General features: G+C 39.7%; 2 protein-coding genes across 7 annotated transcripts in view; both read left to right on the plus strand.

The window, feature by feature from the left end:
* Positions 1 to 20571, plus strand: part of SHANK2 (SH3 and multiple ankyrin repeat domains 2) — a 374573-nt gene that overhangs the window by 337474 nt on the left and 16528 nt on the right. For all 4 annotated transcript variants that reach the window (XM_064512811.1, XM_064512809.1, XM_064512810.1 and 1 more), the window contains 2 exons: positions 17976 to 18106; positions 19459 to 19570. In XM_064512811.1, the coding sequence (XP_064368881.1) occupies positions 17976 to 18106; positions 19459 to 19570 (243 nt within the window). The remainder of the gene's footprint in view (positions 1 to 17975; positions 18107 to 19458; positions 19571 to 20571) is intronic.
* LOC112983089 (uncharacterized) lies at positions 659 to 16266 on the plus strand. Of its 3 annotated transcripts, none has more exons than XM_064512814.1 (3): positions 659 to 4484; positions 4716 to 7575; positions 12042 to 16266. In XM_064512814.1, exons 2-3 carry the CDS (start codon positions 7497 to 7499, stop codon positions 12902 to 12904), a joined length of 942 nt encoding a protein of 313 aa, XP_064368884.1. In that variant the 5' UTR covers positions 659 to 4484; positions 4716 to 7496; the 3' UTR covers positions 12905 to 16266. The 3 variants fall into 3 exon arrangements, with proteins under 3 accessions (XP_064368884.1, XP_064368883.1, XP_064368882.1); XM_064512813.1 differs by having other exon boundaries at positions 659 to 3766; positions 4403 to 7575; XM_064512812.1 differs by having other exon boundaries at positions 659 to 7575.

Here is a 20571-nt window from a genome sequence, read left to right on the forward strand (position 1 = left end):
CTATTTGTTTTCTTTTAGAGTATGTATTTTTGTCATTTCTCCTAGCTAAGCTAAATAATACCAGTTTTTAAAAAATGTATACATCTTGCAGTCTTTCCAGTCACTTCTTTTGCCTGGCTCTGAACTGTATTTGTGGTTTTATTGACATACTTTTAGCTACTCTGTTCTCCATAATATTGAGTGCTATATCAGACCATCTTAGGCGTTCTCTTTCAAATGAGTTAACACAAAATATGGCAGATACTGTGTTAACAATTCCTTTCCACTTGGATCTGCAAAGACGTGAAATTGCCCTACCATCGTAATCCATTTCAGTGCCCTAGCATCAATAAGTTGCCCAAATTAATGCATTTTAAAAAGAATTTAGAAATAAATTGTATATGTCTCTCATATCTGCAGTGGAGCAATTTCCTATAGTCGAGGTATAAGCCCTGATAAACTGGGCTTATGCCAAGCTGTATATCTTCAGTGGTTGGATGGATACATGCTTAGTACAGGTTAGCGGGGAGAGACTGACTTCTTAGAGCTGGAAGAAAAATGTTTATGTTCAAAATAACAGACAAGGATATAGCATAAAAAAATTACCTTCAGAATTGATTCACAGTTCATTCCCTTTCTGTTTCCAAGCTTCAGTACGGAAGAAGAAGGGTAAGGGGAAGCATTTTGTCTCTTGTTTAACCTGTTTCTCACCTTTCCATAGTGAAGGATAATGACATAATTGTAAATGTTGACATACGGTCCAGTTTATTTTATGGTGTCAAATGTACATTAGTTATTGTATATGTTTTTTAGTTACTTAGTTAATGAATTGCAAACACACTAAGAACTAAAGCAGAAGACTACATTCGAAAATATTCCCCCCCATTTCTTCCTTTTGTCTCCTTTCCTTCATCTTACCTTTTTTTCCTTCTTTGTATCCAACTCTTTTGAAAACCCTTCCATATCATCTCCTCGCAGTTACTGTGCTAACTGGTGGCCACGGAGACTATGTGGCAAGAAACATAGCCTCAGTGTAGTCCTGCATTAGTGATTCGCTTGTCTTTTTAATGGCCAGACGTTACTCACACGACCACACTGTCTCTGTCTCAGGAAATAGAGATCTTGCACACAACACCTTGAATTTTTGCCCTGGAGAAATGCTGCTCTGCACAATTTTAAGTTTCCGATATAACATCTTCCACACTGTCCCGTATGCATGGAAAGCCCTCCCCGGACTGGTTCATATGGCCACTACCTTCTCCTTGAAATCTCTCCTTAAGATCCACATCCCCCGTGATCCCTATTGAGTTATCATCTAAGTGCTGATGGTTAGGTGGAGGGACAGGTAGAAATAGTTACGCTGTTCTGGTAGTTTTTAAAAGTGTAACTGTATATATATGTATACAAATTTTGTTTGTGTTTAGCTGCATTTTTTCCATACCCTTGTATGTCATTTTGCTTCCTTAGATTGTAAGCTCCCTTGAGCAGGGCCTGTGTCGCTGTGCCTGTTTTCGTGGCGGATGAGCCACAAACCCCGCTGGGCCCTGGCTGAGAGCCAGCGGGACGCTTACGTCCTGCTCCTAGAAGAAGTTGAGTGTCACTGAAAGGGAAGCCAGGTTGCAGGCAGTGGCTTCGCTCAGCAGTGAAGTTTTTGGTTGCATCTTTTTAGTGTAAAACAGGACCAATTTGTTATTTTCTCCTCTCTATTTTTCTGTTCTTTCCTGACCTCATTTCAGGTCACTAACAGAGGTTCCAGCTAGTGATATTTTCTCTCCATTTGGAGACCATGACAGAGTAAACCCCATTGCTTCTCATATTCTTCTGAAAAATATGTTTTGGCAGCATATCAAAAGTGTTTACATTGTTATTGTAGTTTTCTGTTAACCAAAAAGAGAGTTTTCTGGGTTAGAGGTGAGAGAGGCATTATGAGGAAAATACGTGTTTTGCGGTTTCGTTTGGCTGGTTTTGCTGCTTGTCTTCTGGGGGGCAGCTCCTGGTTGGGCGGGAGGGTAGGAGAAGGGAAGAGCATAGGCTCGCATTTGTCTGTTCAGGATAGAAGATATAACATGCTATTTGTGTCTAAATAGTGCAGATAGGCAGTGAAATCTTTAGGTCACAGAACATTCACAGCAGTATGACTTGGGCAGCGTTAGGACTTTATTGTAGTTTCATAGCACAAATTACTAAAATGTAGACTGTACTTCATCTGTGCCACTGACTTTTTCTGGTTACTGCAGTTGCCTGTCTCAGAGGGAGAGCATCCAACTTCAGAATGCATGCTTGGAGGGGATGTGTTTTTAGTAGTAAAGCTACTTTCTGGCTTTTGCGGGGTGTTGGGGTGGGGGGGAGAGGCCTTTTTTTTTCTTCTTCTTCTTCTTTTGTGACTTGCAGGTTTTCAAGAATGAGTGAGCTGTAGCAACACAAACTAACCATTAGTTGTTGCACCAATTTTTTTGAGACAGCACCTACAACATAATACTAGGTAATGTGTAGTTATCCCATTAATACTAAAGAATAATCAAAATATTCATGCAGCAAATTAAAGTGAAGATTTGAAAATACTCTAAAAATAAGACATTAAAATGCATGAAACTCCTGATGCATTTGTTTCAGTCATAATTTTCATCATCACTATAGAAAACAACTATCATTAGAGTTTCAAAATTAATATTTTAAAATAATAATTTTAACTCGGGTCTTATAAAGTTTATGTGGCTTGTGAAAATCTTGTGTTTGAAGGGTTTTTCCTTTGGTTTTTATTTTAACTTGTTTATGGATAATTTTGTGTGAATGGACAACTTTATAATGATATGATTCTTAAGGAAGAGATCCATAAACAGATCTGTAAACGTCTAGATGCAAGATTCAAAAGGTTCATGCTCCCAAGCTTTTACTGCCAGGAAGTGGGTTTGATTTATTGAGCAATTTGGGATTTTCAGTGAATCTGGAGAAATCAGTGCTGGGTTAATACTGTGGACAAGTATGAAAAGCTTAAGTGGACAAAGTGCTTAACTTAAAAAAAAGCTAAGGTAAAAATTTTATTAAGACCTTTTAAGATGTTAAAAGAAATATCAGTTCTGAGCTGTGGGGTTTTTTTTGTTTGTTTTTAAATTTGGTATGGTATTCAAAGTAAAATAATCCCAGTATTTGTGTTGATACTTACCTTCAGGTTTTGATGTGGGCAAAAGTATCAAATATAGATGTAGGATTTTCCCCTGCTTTGCATACTCTGGATGTTAGTACCACCTCTCAGATGCAGAATAACTGTGAAATCATCGACACAGAATATTGTTACCTGGCATCAAGTTTTAGCAGCAGTTTAAAAGAAAAATATCAGTTGATGGCATTCAAAAGAAATATTATTAGCTCTGTCTCCAGTAAGCATTCACACTTCATCCCATTTCTGTTGTCCATTGTTTCAAAGGTGGCACTTTCTAATGGCATCTGAAACAATGAAATTGCAGAGCAAATACATATAAATGAATGCCAAACAGTGGTCTAGCTTAAAGTGTTACATTGTATTTGAAGAAACCACTCACAGAGACGTCTGGGTTCAAAAGTCATTTTTGTATTTCAATATGGTGGAGTTGATGATGGAGATTTGTCTGCAGGAAAAAATGGAAGTACCATCAAAGCAACTCTTACAGCACGCGCAACTTCGACTCCTTTGATAGTTTCCAGTATTGTATATAGGAAGAAGGTTTTCTGATCTTCACCAGACACTGTATTTTAGAAGATGAGAGCAAAAGGCATCAGGCTTAATGAAGAATTCTTGAAGGGTGTCCTTGTAAGTAATTGATTTGCATTACATATTTGAAATTCTAATGAGATAGCAATGTAGTAATAAGATAAAGGTTGTCATCAAGTTGTCATTTTCACAACATGAAGCAGTGACTCTGGGATGAGTTTTGATTATGTGTGTGACAAAATATGGGCCCCATATTTGTGTTGATGTAGCAAGGTACAGGTTTTATGACTTGCAGTCTAAGTGTGGGGAGCTCTCACCGGTGTAAGAAGGTATAGGATATGGACCACGCCTATGACATATGTGCTTTTAAAACACATTCAAACAGAGAAGTATTGAAAGTTAGCATGTTTCAAGGAGAAAAATGCTAACCCTATGTTTTCCACTGAAAAAAAATTGGCACCTACCTGGAGATGGGCTGATTTTTAGCAACTTTGGGCATAGATTCTTAAATTAACGGGTAACTCTCAGTATTGAACACTTCTTCAAACCAGAGTTTGTATTGCTCAAGAAGAGCAGCTTTAACTGACATTCAGAAAACCCTGGGAATCCTGAGCAGAAGGCAGTTGAGGCTCTATGTGGGTATTCTCCTCATTTACACTAGTATTATTCTGAGTTTAGCAGATTATTCTCAAGTACGAAGTGCCCTTTCATGATACTTGTTTTTCTTTACTACAGGACAGTAATTGAAAAGGTTTTCAAAGGCCTTTCCACGCCAGTCAAACAAGACAATGGTATAAAAGAAGTTGGAAAAGGAATTGTAAGTGTTAAGGGAAACGTGGTTTTGTAGCATTTGGAGCCAGATGAATGAAATACGTTGGCATATGTGAGTGTCACTGGTTATACTCAGATATTAATTGAATATCAAACAACATATTGAAAATCATGAGTGCTTGAGGAACAGTAAAAATTGCATGTTTTCCCCAACGTGGTACAATTAGGTCAATGGAAGACTTTTCAACACTTTTAATGTGTTCTCTCTCTTTTTCAGGAGCCAGGGAGATGAAGGTCTTATCTCCCTCATCTCAAAACTCCCTTTGCTGCTATTTCTCTTTTTTCTTTTCCTTCAGATGTTCATATATCCATGTTAATTAACTTCTTACATAATTAAAAATAAATGTTTTTAGATAATTCATTATAGTTTGCTTGTTTTTTCCCCTCGGTGTGAAGTGTGAGAGTAAGTGTCAGAACAGCGAAGGTTGCAAGTGTCCTAGGTCATTCCCCTCTTCTTTTTGGTTTGTTTTGGTCGATTGTGCTTCTTTTGTGACTAGGCCCAATTTTCAAATGCTGTCTCTTAAACAGAACATCAAACTGCCACTTAAATTCCACCTGGCTTGCAGGATAGGAGTGGGTATTGACTATATTCTCTGCTTTGTTTTTGTTCTTAAACAGAAACCAGTGTTAAACAATGACCATTCCTCTTTCAAGGTAGGCTGAATTGTAAGGCTTCAGGATTGCAGGTGCATTTTAAATACCTGTATAATTATTTCATAATTGAACGTACTGTTAAAGAGCTGGTACTTGAAAATTGCATCTGAAGCAAGAATTTGAACATGCCGGTTTTCTGCCTTCCTTAAAATTATCTTTTGATGGTGTGATTATAATATGTAAATGTCACTTATATGTACTGATGTGAAGATATTTTCAACCCTAGAAACACAAATAAGACTTTCTTATGAGAAAGTTTTGATTCTTCCTTATTGTGAATACATACAAGTCATTCTTATAAATCATGTAATGATATTTATAGATATTAGATGTTAAATGCTTAATTTGTCACTAAACAGCTTTTATGTTTTACCGATTTATTTTATGTATTTTTCCCTTTTTTGGATTTTAGTGCGCTTTGTATAGTTTACAATGACCCAGGCAATACACACGTATTTTTACTAAATTTTTATGAAAGGAAGGTGTTTCAAATGGCTTATGTTTTTGACTGTATTGGAAAGCACTTTTGTTATTTCCTCCTTATGCTAATTGCTAAAGTAATAATCTCTGCCTGTTGTTTGCAAGGATGGTAGTAAATACATGATTTTGGCACTGTGACTTAAGCACAATCCTGCAAACTGCTCATTTGGGGTTGGGCTCCTGGAACAAGTTAATTCCAGATTAAGATGTGCTCATGGTGGCAGATTTGTGAGGATTAGCCTAATTTTGTAAATGAAAACTCAAAATCATTCTATTTCTGTGTATTTTAACTATAATATTTACATGATGTTATTGTAGGCTCAACTTGTTGTTTCTTACCTCTAAATATGATCATAAACAACAAATATGAATTTAAATCTTAACCTTTAAAATTCTTACTCTGAAACAATGCTTTAGCTAAGTTTAATTTTTAAATTATTAGCAGTATTAGACCTAGTTATACCTTACCTACTTTTGATCTTTGAATAATTTTTGTATGTCTATTCATGTTTGACTAGCTAACGAAAGCATTAGTTTTCAGTAGGCATAACTAATGTAACAAAGATCCCTCTTTAACCATCTACAAATCAGTCACCTGTTTTTCCCCAAGATCCTAGAGATCTATTCATTGAGCAGAATTGCTTCTATCACAAGCAACACCATCATATGAACTTCTGTATTCTCATCAAGCTTTCTTTTGAAATCGGTTAGTTTTTTTCTTTCTATTACCCCCTCCCACTGCCGTTGGAAAGCTGTCCTAGAATTTTGAAAACTTCATCCAGATTCCCATACCTACTGTTTGCCCAAATTGCCCTTTAAAATAGCTCCCCCCACACACACACATTCACCCTGAGGTATATTTATCAAGTTTCTTCCCAGCCATCCTTTCACAAACTAAGCAGGGCAAGGTCTTTTGCCTCTGTATGGAAAGTGACAAAAATCCAAAAGGAGTACAATGGAAATAAGTCCGCCCACTTCTGCTAGGTGCTTACTTTCATTCACTCATGCAAATTTGTAAAGAGCAATATCAATTATACTCAAATTAGTTTCTGATCTTTATGCTAGAAACAATCCACCTATACATAAAATAAAAAAAAATTCTTAAGACAGAAGCAGCGTCAAAGCCATATTTTTATGTAGTTTTAATAAATCTCTATGCATAATCACACATAAATACTACCCCTGTAATTTTAGTATTGCTTATCTAACTGATTTTTGCAGATTATTGACAAGCACAAATTATACCAGCAAATGAAAGAACTTAAACTAAACTTGCAAACTGATACTAGGGCAGGTGATGAAACAAAGCACGTGCATATGCAGCATCTAACATTGAGGGCTAAGTTCCCAGACCTTTTGGCAGCAAGGAAGGATGAATGTACTGTGTTCCCATCACTTTTCAAAAGGAAAAATACATGTGCCAAATATTTGACTGTGATTGACTGCAGATGCTAGACAAGGTGGGTGATACTACAGCATATAGGTGCAATTGGCATTGTATTAAGTTTTGCATAACTGATTGTGCCTGGTACAGTTTCTGTCTGTATCTATCTTAGGTATTTACAAGGCATCTATCACCTTGGTACCTAAGCAGTTTGAAAAATGCACCCACCACAGGAGGCATGATGCAGATACAGGCAGAGGCCCAGGTCCAGAGCAGCAGAGGCAGGTCCCAGGAAGCTCCCCAACTGTGGTACCGCTGTTGTTGAGCTCCTGGCCCATTTGTTGTGGCCAAGGAACAACTCCACCTACCTGTCAGCAGGAAGACGTTACCCCACCCCTCAAGTCCAGCTCCACTGGTGGGCAATCTGAAAAGGAAAGATAATGGAAAAGGCAACGATCCAGTAGCAGAGGTGAAACAGAAATGGTGGGATTTCAAAAGGAGGGATTCTTAAAGAGCAGCACATCTCAGGGGAGGGATCAACTGCCAGTCCAAGTGGCAGGTAAGGCACAATGCAGGCATAAGTCTCAAATGTTCTTCAGTGAACAAAAGTTAAAGAAATACCTCTGATGTCTCTAAAGTTTGTCTTTATCCAAAGCCCACTGTAGCCTGTGCTCTGTTCTTGGCCTCTGTCTTGGTCCTCTATCCCTGTGGCTGAATTGACCGTTCAGTTCTTTGGGTGAAGCACTGTTGATAATTTCTAGACTCCTAAACATGGCTGATGACAAACTTGAAGGACTGTCACCAAGGAAGTGGGATAATGAATGTCATGGTGCAAGGAGACAGCACAGTATAGTAGTGCTCCAAAGTGATGTACATATTCATGAACCTGAAGGGCTGACATAATCCTGGCTTCTAGTCACAGTGTTCAGGAGAGCAGTGGGCCAACCACAAATCCACCTCACAGGCACAAAAGACACAACAGTTTTGCTGTGGCCGCCAGAAGAAATTCCAACACTGATCTGCCACATTAGGCAAAGCTCTGTGTCAGCCCAACACAAACACCCGTACAGGCAGCCAGCTACAGCCTTTGCTGCAGAAACAGAGGACTTGTCTGACAACAGGAAAGAATGGAGGACAGCTATCACATGGACCACTTTAATAACAGATCTCACTTTTTTTTTTTAAACGTATTAGGAAGAGTGAGGTAAACGAGAAAGCAGTCTTTAGAGACCTGAAAGTCCCATGGGACTTTTGGAAATAGCTGCACAGTACTCAGTGAAGTGGGTCACTGACTTCCAGATGTTTATGTTTCCTTTAGCCCATATGCATGCTCCTTTCTGGTTCACTTATTTGGTCATTTTGGGAGCAAAATGGGAATCATGCCCTGTTAGAGCAAGGGACATGAAGTCAGGAACATGAAGTCATGACTTTGGAGACTGCCAGAGTTTGTTGGCTGATATCAGTAGGTTTAAATATAAAGGTATATATAAAAAGACACAAGTGACCTATTTTGCATGCAAGTTGTATATATCACTGTGAGCAAGCTGCTGCATGTAGGAATGGTGTATAAGGTGGAAACAACTAGAAAGATGAGAGAATCTGACCTCTTCCCTTTGCTTCACACCGAAGGAAGCTAGCTGTGCTTCTTTGTACCCACTGTATTTAAAACTTGGTTTAAAAAGAGAGAGATTTTTTTAAAGCCAGCTAACAACCAACTAAAATCAACCATGTTGATACATAGCTTGGTATATAGCCAATTTTGGCTTGGCACTCTTAGTGCTTTTTTTTTGCCTTTTTTTTTTCTTTTTAGGAAGCCACCCCTTTGCCACAGAAATGAGGTAAAGGCTGCTACTTCAGGTAACTGTTTCAGCTAGCTTTAACGCTGCTGTTGGCAGCTGCCAGAGTAGCCTTCCAAATCAGCCCATCTGTTCTCTGGCTGATCAACACAGTTTCTTGCCAAACCAAGTTTTCCAGTGCCCCCACTGTAACTGGCACACCTTTTCCACAGCACCAGCCCAGCAGCTGGTGCCATCATCTTAACAAGATCTGGTCTGAATTTAGGGCGACCTTTGGTCATCAAGGAATGGATTTATTGGGCAGAGACTGACACATCATCACTGCGGTGTCAGCCATTGACCTTGAGGCAGAGCTCCCATGATTGCTCTGCAGCGAACGAAAGTTTGTGTAAGGCCATGCCTGTAATGCACCCTTGCTTTTCCCATGCCCACGTCAATGCTTCAAAAAGCTTCCATAGGCCGGAGTTGCTAGAATTGTTGAACATTTCACTATGAATAGTACCAGCGAATGAATATACCTCCTTTTCATTAGTAGACAAGTTAACAAACCTGTCCCAATACCTGTGACTGTATTCATTATTCATAAGTATTCGCCAATAGTTTCCACAATTAACTTTCTGCCCATTGGTTTTCAGAGACTGTTTGCTTAGACTATTTGTCATTTGTGTCATTGGTCACGTATGCCAGATGCTGTTCTTTCAGCTCTTTGATCGGGAGGCTGAAAATATTGATTAGGAGCTTAGCAAATGGTAAATTTGCTTAGAGAATGAGGAACTTCTGCAAAAATTTATTATGCTTTTTTCAGAACAACATATTTCCACAGGCCTCTGGCAAGTGTGTAAACAAGCACAAATAACAAAAGTGATACGATCCCCCTGAATCTGAAAAACTAAACTCAGTGATACTATTTACAGAAGTATTCATAAATTAATGCGGGGTTTGGAGTTTTTCATTTTCTTTTGTTTCAGTTTTTGACTATTAATTTAGTTTGGTTCTATTACTTACCATTGCTAGATGGGCTCTGTTTAGAACATTTGTCAGGAAAATGGAGTTTTCAAATATGGAGAATTTTCTGATGACATGTTAAAAGAATTACAAAGATCTTTTGTATGACCAGTGGCTCTACCAGAATGAATATATATAATCCCTTATCCTTTTCCGATTCCATAGAATTTAACTGAAATGTGTGTTTGCTATGTGTGGTAAAAATAGGTCCCCTGTTTTTTGGGTTTTTTTTTCATGTGTACTCAAGTAGGGAAATGCTGAAACTTAATTTCATGGTCCTACACTATAGTTGCTAAGAGAGATTTGTTAATGGAGGATTGCAGCTATGGCTGTATTAGTAAGGCAAAGAGGGAATAGAATTGCAAGGAAGAAGCAGTTATTGCAATTAGGTTGATATACAGTCCCTTTCAAATCTCCATGGAGTGGAAGAGCCAATGATTGCATGACAGTTTGTCCCTAAAATTCATTTTCATAAGGAGCTCATGCCTTTTTACAAATACAATCTCATCCTCACTTTCCATAAAACATGCAACTGGACAGTCCAGCCAGACACAGACAGAATGTGAATACTTTGAATGTGAATACTTTGAAGTAGTGAACATGCTAAATGCGCAAATAGTATCCATGATTTTAGCATTAAAAAAATCATAATTAAACCAGAGAGAATCCCTTTTGGAGCAGTTTAATATTTGAGGCACTGAGGTATAGAAATAATGAGTGCCATATTAGAATTAGGGTAGACGAGGACCGATACATAGAAAGAGGGATCCTTGGGTCTGTCAGAAGGAGCTTTAAAGCAATATATAAAATCAAAAAAAAACCCTGATTCATAAACAAAACTAGAAAAAGTATCATTTTAACCTGACCTCAGCAGTACCTTCCAGATAGAAGCTCATAACTTCAAATTAAGTTCTGAAGAGCAGCATATAAGTATTTTCAAAGAGCAGAAATTAATCCTTAAAAATAACATTTTTTCAAGACTGGGATGCCAGAGAGCAGCTATGCCACTGACCTGGCATTCAGAACACCATAGTGCAAACAACACAGCCAGGTAGTGACAGTCAACAGCTGTTGTTCAGATAATAGTCTTACTGACTACTTACAACAGCACCTCTCTCACATATCCCTTGCCTGAGAGTGAGCAATGCAGGCTACAGTATTGCACGTTTTAGCTGGACCGCCCCAGATTAATTTCTGATGACCAAATTGTCCCCCGAAAAAACAAGGCGGACTCATTTTTTTAATTCAAGTCTGGAAAGGGTGAGCGTTACGGCCACTGATTCATGTAATCAAGAGTGGTGCTGGGCAGATCATGCTCCAAGATGAGCCGATGATTGCTGTGGGTGCAAAAAGCTTAGCCATTTCTAGCCTTTGGGAGTGCATTTTATATAGGGGAGGATTTAGAGTAAGCACATACATAATATCCTCCTCATTAATAACAATGCCTCTTTGCACACTAAGCTGTCACAGAGAAGCACTTGCACCCACATTTCCACCGTATGCCCTCAGGCAAGGGAAGAGGTAGCCAGGAGAGGGCAAAACTAAGTGTATTTTCAGAAGCCAATGACATCCTGGTGAGCAATGCCCTCAGAAAGCATTACTATTGTTTGGAGAGAACAACAGGAAAAATCGTGCCAATGTTGGGGAGGGCATTGCTCACAGGATAAGTGCTGTGGACAGCCACCATTGCTCTGCAGCAGTGATTTGGGAGAGAAAGCACTGGGGGTGGGGGTGACGTGAGACGTCGGACAAAAGAGAAGATAGCCAGCAGAGCTGCAGAACAACAAAGGGCTGCCACTCAGGCCAGTGGTGGAGCACATCTGGCACCACAGGAAGCTCCACTGGACACTTGGCCCTGAGCTCGTCCCAGGGATGTCTGACTGACACCACTGCAGTGCATAGGTGAGCTTCTCGATAGGTTCACTGACATTTCCTGTTACAGTCACAATGAGGTGAATTGGTAGTTCCTGCCTTGGGATGCAGCATGGCTGTGTGTGTTATGGGTACAGGACAGTGTGCATTTATATAAAAAAGAGCAGTTAATAACTTCAACTGCCACGTGCCCAATTCAGTCACTAAACTTTAGTCCACCCTTCTGTTTGCCCAAACACATACACTCTGGCTTCCCAACTGGCTTCTTTCTGTGTGTTGTCCAATGCATGTAGATACCTCCATCTACCTGGCCTCAGATACAGTGGTTGTTGCTCCTCTATTTGATTGCCAGATGTCACTGGGGAACAAGATGGGGAGGTTCCTGGATCCTCGGGGCAAGCCGGCCATCACAGAGGGAGCTCGCCGTCCACGCCGGCAGAAGAACAGGAATCCTCGGTGCCCGCCTCTGACGAAGACTCGCCAGCCAGGACCACAGAGAGCTGGCAGTGGCCATTGTCCTCGTCTGAAACGCACAGCAACGTTGGGGAAGATTTTGAGGGATTTCAAACACCAGCGCGGACTCCGGAGTGTACCATGGACATACAGTCTCCTGGGGATCAGTCACTCAGTAGGACTCCTCAGTTTGAAAGTGACTCTCCTGAGGAGGAGGAGGGAAATGATGAAATGAATGAAGAGCACCGCGGTGTTGAGCCTGTCCCTAGGGATCGGGGTTGGAGAGGGCAGCCCCAGCTAACAGAGGGAGAGAAGCTGTTGATGGAAACCAACAGTAGGATTGTGCAGCTGCTGGAAAATATCAAGAGGGAGCATGCACAGTCCATGGGTCTCATGTCGCAGTCCATGGGCCGTATGGAGCTGCAGCTCGGCATTGTGGCTACCTCCACAAGAGCCATCCATAACTACCTGTCAGAGATTTTAGCTTTCCTCAAACAGCCAAGGACACAGGTCCTTGAGACACGTATCTCCCAAAGAGCCACTCCCCATGTCGAGTTAACCTGTGCCTCGACATGGACTGGTGAGGATGCAGTGGCAGCCTCCACTGTGTGCTTACCAGGGGGTGAAGGGACTAGCGACTCTCGAGAACCACCGCAGGCCACTCTGCCTTGTCGCAGTGGCCGGCTGCAGAGAGCCATAACTGAGAGGGCCTCATTGCCCATGCCTACACGCCAGGCAAAAGGGGGAGGGAAGAAAAAATAACCACACCATAGGATTTTTAGTTTTTTTTTTTTTTTTTTTTTAATGTGCCTGTCCTTTTAATTCTTAGCCATAAGGCCATCACTGGCAGATTTCAACCATTTCCACGTTGGCTAACATTGTATTCTGGCTGACTAGATTAGTCTAACATTTTGTAGTTTATATTTGCACTGTTAACAATGTGTGCTGCTGGTATTTGAAGAACATTTGCCTCTGTTCTTTAACTTCATAAGAGCATTTTTTTACTCTGTGCCAGGCCTTCATTGCTTTTCTTACAAATACAAGTCATTTCTTGAGGCAGCTGTTTTTTGAGTTTTCTTTCTCCATTATCCCATCCCCTCTGAGCAAGCATTCTGGACTTGGTGGTAAGTATACAGGTCTTGGCAATACTCGCCTCCAAAACTGTGTTCGATCAGTCTTTGCCTGGTGTTTCTGGCATGCCAGCCTGAGGTGTTGGGGTTAGCCTGTACCGGACCATGATCATTCTTACCCTCTGTGGGTCTCACCAGCTCACTTTCTAAGACCCTTGGTGGAGCTAATCCACATGTCTTGGCTATGTCGTATAATCAGTAATGTTGCCAGGATCATATCTCATATATAACTTTGGGGGCCTGTATAGTAACGTGCCACCAGATCTATCTAGGCACCTGACTCTCATTTTCAAAGTTCCTTTTATGATGGATCTGGTGGTTTGATGGGCAGCATTATAATTTTTCCTCTGAGAGAGTCTGGGGATTGGAAATAGGAGTCACTAAGCAATGTATTTTATGGGGATAAGAACCACTCCTGCAACAAATCTGTTACGAGGAGACTGTCCCCTATAATTATCAGATATTAATTACTTCAGCAAAAAAAAAGAAAAAAAAAAAAGCAACTTACCTAGCAGCCAGACCTCTGGAGAATGTAAAAGTCATGACATGCTGTTGGGTACTCTGCTACTATGTCTGTGATTAAGAGCTTTTCATCAGAGATGACCTACATGTTGAAAAAATGCAACTACTTTCTGTGCCTTTAGGCCATCTCATTTCCTGAGGGCTGGCACCCTGAGCAGAACTTGGGTGCAATTGGTAACCCACAGGACAGATGGAAGTGCACTTTGCAATAAATTATTTTATATCTATTGGTGCTGCCTCTCTCGGGGGAATTTAATATAGTGGCACTCAAATTGCTGTATGCATGCAGAGGCATCAGACTGGCTTATACATGTGGTATCCCTGACAGTTCTCTGAAAGGACGCTGTTACCAGGAGCCCCTTGAGTGGTGGTAACTACTTATCACAGGTGTAGCATGGCTCCTGTGTTTGACTCTCAACGTCCCTTTGTAACTTTTCGTAAAGGTTCAGAAGAGTTTGTATGGCAAAACAGTAATGAATTCCTCCTCTGGCAAATCTTAGCAAATAATTGTAGGCCTAAAAATCCTCTTCTATGATTACAGTTGAGCTGCGCTCTCTCTCTCGCTCGCTCTCCAGTGAGCCATGTAGCCTCTTCTTCCCTGTCTTTCTCTGAGACTGGAGTTAATCAAAATAAAGCAGATAACATTTTGTTATTCTACTAGTCAGCCACAAATTGCTCCCGTATAAGTGTGTGTGCGTGTGTGCTTGTGGCTGTACTTTGCTAAATGACCAGTTTAACATGAAATGCAGCTGGTATGGCCAACCGCCAGTGTAGGCTCTTCCCCGTACAGGGCATTTCTTCCCTACCACCTACATCCAGCTGCGTCCTCTTGAAGAATGTCATTGGAGGCGTGCTGCTTTGGCCACTGTCAATACACCTCAGACCAGGTGCAAAATTTTTGCACCCTTTCTGTGGCTTTTTTCTCTCTCTTTTGTTAAAGCTGTTTGTAAAGGTATCCTCAGAGAATTTCCAATACAAGCTTGTGAGATTCCCCTCTCACTGGTACAAGAAACCTATGCTGCAAAATATTTAAGATCACAAGAAGGTTGGGGGAGAAGTCCATTAGCAAGGCTGACAAATTATTCCAGCATGTGCCGCCTTCTGAACATGTGTTTCTGGTGCATACATGGGTTGCACACTGGTACTGTGGATATGAACAGCCTAGTTAAAGGCAAAGGCAAGTGAAAGTTTGTCCCAATATGCTTACGCCTTATTTCTTTGGGATGAGTTTGAATGAAGCTAAATACAAGTCAGCCAGTTAATTTTCTTGGCCTAATTAGCACATGTATGATAACACAATGAGAATGTTTTTATTTTACATAGTGCTTTCACTTCAAAAGTGTGGTGCAGTTGTGGCCAGATACTAAGATTTTGATGTATTCCGCAGGACCCGCCATGTAGCTGCTGCCATTTAGGATAAATCTTACTCCACAGAGTGGCCGCTTTGGTAGCTTCAAATTTTTTTGTTGCAGTTTTAGAAAGCCACCCTCCAGCCTACCTTTGCATTCTGATCAAAGACAGTAGAGCAGAGGAACAAGCTGTGCAGATGTAGCAGTGCTGCCGTTGGAAATAATATGCAAGGAACCCCTAAAGCGTTTCCTGCGAAACACCTTAAGCTTTTAACCTGATCTCCTCTCCCATTTCGAAGTGCTTTAGCTAGATTTGGAAAGGCACAAAGCACCACTTGAATGAGAGCAGCTATAGGGTAAGAAGGACTGAGAACCTGTCTACAGACCAGAAACCTGCAATAAACTCGTGCAGAATGAAAGCTTTCCCAAGTGGAGATAGCAGATGATATTGGTACCAACTGATATTTTGGTCAGATCCAAAATTAGGATCTGACTTCTAGTATTGTCAAGCAAAATCAGTGCAGTTGGAGGGTGTGTGTGTTTCATCCCCTGAACAAATATCTTCATGCTTTTCAAGTGTCTGTCATAGCCTCATCACTCTTTCCCTGTAGCTTTTTGTTGTCTGAATGGGTGTATGGTTACATGTGTCTGTTAAAAATAAAGGGGATCAGTTCTTAAATGGTATATTTATATTTCTTATTTACAGATTTTGAGTACCTAGTGCTTCAGTTTCCCAAGCTTCCTTCTCTCTGTATCCCAAAGACCAGTTGTTTGGTCTTCTGGGATGATAAAAAGGGTTGGAGAGACTTAACGTGAAATCTCTGCACCCTTGAAGCTCCTGGTGATAGATTCCCCTGAGTATGATTCTACAGTCTAGCCATATTTTTGCTGTATAGTTCAAATGTTTATGGTTACACCATTGTTTTCTGATGCCTTTTGCTGAGCAGAAGTGCAGATATTTTTCTTTTAGAAGTTCACAGTTTGTATTACAAAGTCTTATGAAATGTGATTTGAAGTGTTTTATTTTTGAATACATGTGATGGTTTTAAGATTTTTTTTTTTCCTTTTCTCCTTCCACTGGATGATTTAAAACACACAAAAATAAAGTAGACCAATGAAAATACTGAATGCTAACTTCCATTGAAAAGGAACAGCAACGCTACTTTTGTGAGACAGCTTTTGACAGTGTTCAGCTCACTGACTCCACTCAACTTTCCCTTTCCTGCCTGCTCCTTGACCCTCTGTGACACTAAAATATCTACTGCTAGGACAACCTTCTTCCTAATCACAAGGCTGCAAGTTCTTCCCTCTCCACCTGCTCCCGTTTAAAAAAATCACTCTTGCATCAGCCAGATCTACTGCTTAGAGAGATCAAAAGCTCTTTTCTTCCTGCCTTATTCCCATCCATATCCATTTCCAGGGCTGCTGCTTTCCAGTTGAGAGGTAAAGCCAAAATCCCCAAATCCCATACTTTGCATACTAACACCATCTTTAGACCACCAGAGACCTGTTTTCTTAAGTCTGTAGTAAGCTAATGAAGAAGCTACGCTTTTCTGCTGAGGCAAATAAACAATTGGGAGAAATCTAATTGCTGAGCAGTAGCAGTTGCTCTGAGTCAGGCTGTGGAAGCCAGGCGCCAGGCTAAGGACTCACTCCTAGTGGTGGTGTACTCTCAGAGGTACCTATAGGCTATGTAAAGAATCCTTCCTTTGGTGAAGCTTCAAGAGAAAAAGACACTAAATTAACACGATCACTACCTGTAGAATAGTTGATGTGGTGCCAGTCTGCAGTCTGTGCTTTCTTAGGAAAGCAAAAGCGATGAAAGGGGTAGTAAGGAATCCTGTTGGGTGCAATACGAGTTGGACTCTAGTACAGGTTCAGAAACTGAATTACTCTCTTGGCTTAAGCTACTCATTTAATTTCTCCATGCCTTAGTTTCATCCTAATAGGAGAGTGGCAGTAAAGGAGCTGTCAGGCTATAATGAGTTGATTGTTGAGGGCACTTTGAGGCCCTCAGTCTGAGGGAGTAACGTGATATATTAAATACTTATTAATCTTGTCTGTGATCAGAATTGGTGATGGGGCTAAAACAAACACTCAAAACCTTGGAAGATCTTGATTAAAATTTTCCCTTGTATTTTACCATCACGTTATATGCTAGATCAGAATCCCAAATCCAAATGTCGAAGTTCTCGTTTAGATCTGGACTTTGCCTATTCAGTCTGTTTCTGACCACAACTAAATATATTTAGGATTATCCCAGATTGTGCCCTTCTTAAAATATAAGGTACATATAAAAGTTCCATTTAACAAATGATGCGGTTACCAATAATGCTAATTTAATAATCTGAGAACATGAAGAGATTAGAATGCAGTTACCTGAGGAGAATAGGCATAAAAGAGCACTTCTGGAGTACTTGTTATTGTCCAAAATATCACTGAAATTCTGATGACTAAGTACAGTCTGCTTATCTCTATTTGAAACAGTGCTGTACAGATTCATTATTTCTAAAGGTCTTCTTTCCATTTCTATATAGATATTCTCCCTTCACATTTTGAAGGTTTGAAGAAGAGGATTGTTTTTCGAGTCACACTAAGTAAACATTAAATGCATGCAGGCTTAAAACTAAAGCATGCATGTTATGTAGCAGCAATAAAAAGTGCTCGGCTTGCACGACTTATGATGCTCAAGCGTTGCCTTGTTAAAATGCCAAAAAAACTTTTTCTTTGCATTTTTTTGAAAAGTAAATCTCTTCCTTTGACCTTGCAATACTTAGATTTTCAGTTTTTGGACAAATGATATTTATTTTACTGAATACTTTTATATTACAGATAAGGTGGATGAAATAGTACCAGTTTCCAAGCCATCAAGAATTGCAGACAATGCAACTGTGGACTCAAGAGTGGCAACTATTAAACAGCGGCCTTCTAGTAGATGTTTTCCCTCAGCTACAGATATGAATGTGAGTGGTAACTATGAAATACTGCTTTTGCTTCTGAAACTTTGATTTGAGGGGGCACTTTGGCAATCTGCTGGGCGTACAAGAGAAATTTATTTAAAAACTTTGGCTCATGCACTTATTCTGCTTTTATTATCTTGTAAATTTAAGGTATGGTCTATCAGTATTCCTAATAATAATTTTTTTAACAGAAGATACTATGTACTTTATGATACCATGAAGGTACCCCTATGTACCTTTTCTTATTATATCTTTATATTTATCCTGAGACTATCACATCTACAACATTACTGCCTTAGCGTTATTCAAACAGATGTGAATTGATTTGCCTGTAATCTGAGCTGGTGAGGCACCAGTAAGATCTGAACGTGGAGGTGTTGGTATGACACTAAACCCAAGCTAAAATTCTTTGCTGAAAAATCAAGGTGCGCTAGTTCAATTCATGCAGCCACACGATTTCCACTAATGCGAAGGCTTCTCCTGCTGCAGGTTTTTATTATTCCTAATGGCATATAAAATATCTTGATTAAATAATATATGATGACGTGTAAGGGAAGAATTGACATTAATACTATAGCAAGTATTAAAAATTTAAACACCAAAACTCTGAAAATTGGATTCCTCAATTGCAGAATTTGCTTCTGCAGAACTTTACATGTGGAAAAATAATTGTTTTTCCTACAGTCTAGATTTTATTTTTCCACTGCCTGCTTCTCTAAAATAGCACCAGTCCTGATATAAGCACTTTGCTGTTCTCAGCAGCTTGGTGTGGAAGGGGGCTTTCAGGCATGAACTGAGACTATTCTAGGATGTAAGAAATTCTTTTGATTGCCTAGAAGAAAGAAGGATGGTCTAGTGCAGTGGGATTCAGGGGACTTTACTCCATTCCTAGCTGCAATGCTGCCTTCCTGTGCAGCCTCATGCCAGACACCTTGGCTCTGTGCAAGAGACCACGAGTAGGTCTGTCCTTCAAGGTGAAGAGAGTAGCCAGCTTGGTGAACTTTAATACCTGTGCTGCGTGTGGTGAGGTTTTGGGAAGTGAATGAAAGAAAATGCAATTGCTTATGTTTGCTTTTTCTCACAGTGCATGAAACGTGCTAGAAATTTAACATATTGCCTGGTAAACAATTTCAACTAACTCCACTTACAGCTCTTGTCATTTTATTAATATATAAATAAAGCCCAACCTTCCCTTTCTCCTCATCTCCTCCCAAAAAAGATACCAGATTTGTCATTTTCCACAAGAATTTTAACTAAGAAGGAGGGATAGTAAACTATAATGGAAGTTATTTACATGTGAGAGAGAGACTTGCATGCTCTAATGCTTGTGGGGTTTTTTGTTTGTTTTTTTGTAGTCCATGTATGAGAGACAGGGTATTGCTGTGATGACGCCCACTGTACCAGGGAGTCCTCAAGGTCCTTTTCTGGGTATACCTCGGGGTACAATGAGAAGACAAAAATCTATAGGTAAAATGCTTCTCATGCCTAGTCTACTTGTGCATTAATTACATACTTATAGTAACTTTGCTTCTTTCTTAAAGCTTATGTCTCCAACATCTTTATCTCAGTAAATGATTGCTTCATTTTTTTACACAGTTCACGGGGGAAAAAAAAGCATTTAAGATACTATAATTTTCACATTCTGCTTTGATGACATTGGGCAAATATTATGGAATTATAATTTAATTCCTTTCTTTATAAAGTTCCCTTTAACGAGGAAAGCCAGTGAGAAGAGGGAAAAAAGATCAGTTCAAGTCCATTGTAATGAATTACCTAGGGATCAAAATGTTGTTCTCTTTATTCCTTGTTATTGAGGTGCAGTTTACAAAGGAATCCTTCTTGATCAAATGGAATAAAAAGCAGCTTTTTTCCATTCCAAGTGATGACAAAAGATGATTTTACACAAGAGGGAAAAAAACAGACCAAACTTGGGCTTGTTTTCCTCTTGGTAGTAATCTTCCTTAGCAGTGATATTTATCAAATTAAGAACACATTGTGCTTTTATAAAATTGGTCATCTAAAATAGCTGGATATTTTTAAGTTTATTTATGTTAAAAGCCATATTGTAATAATATAATACTATCTTCTTAAATAAAACGTTATGATTTTTCCCCAACATAATCTTCTGAGTCCCTTTGCTAAGCTTCCAGTGCATCTTAAAAATTCGTTATGTTTCTGAGTTGCATTAAGTTATGCATTCAGAGTGCGAGAACCAGTCATGAGCTACTCTTCTGCACAGAATGTCTTCCCTGCTTGATAATTTTCAAAAAAAATGCCCTTCTCTACAGCTACCTTGATGATACATAAAACCAAAACATTTGCCTACACATTAGTGATCAGTTTAATTAAAATTCTGTAGCATTCTTTTAAATTCTGGCAACTAGGTCTCTGGAAGATCAACGAGAAAAAATGTTTATGGTAGGAATCAGCCAAAAGAGCTCTTTCATAATTTCACATATGCTTCATGC

The sequence above is a fragment of the Dromaius novaehollandiae genome, chromosome 5, assembly GCF_036370855.1.
Source record: "Dromaius novaehollandiae isolate bDroNov1 chromosome 5, bDroNov1.hap1, whole genome shotgun sequence".
In the NCBI taxonomy this organism is placed as follows: Eukaryota; Metazoa; Chordata; class Aves; order Casuariiformes; family Dromaiidae; genus Dromaius; species Dromaius novaehollandiae.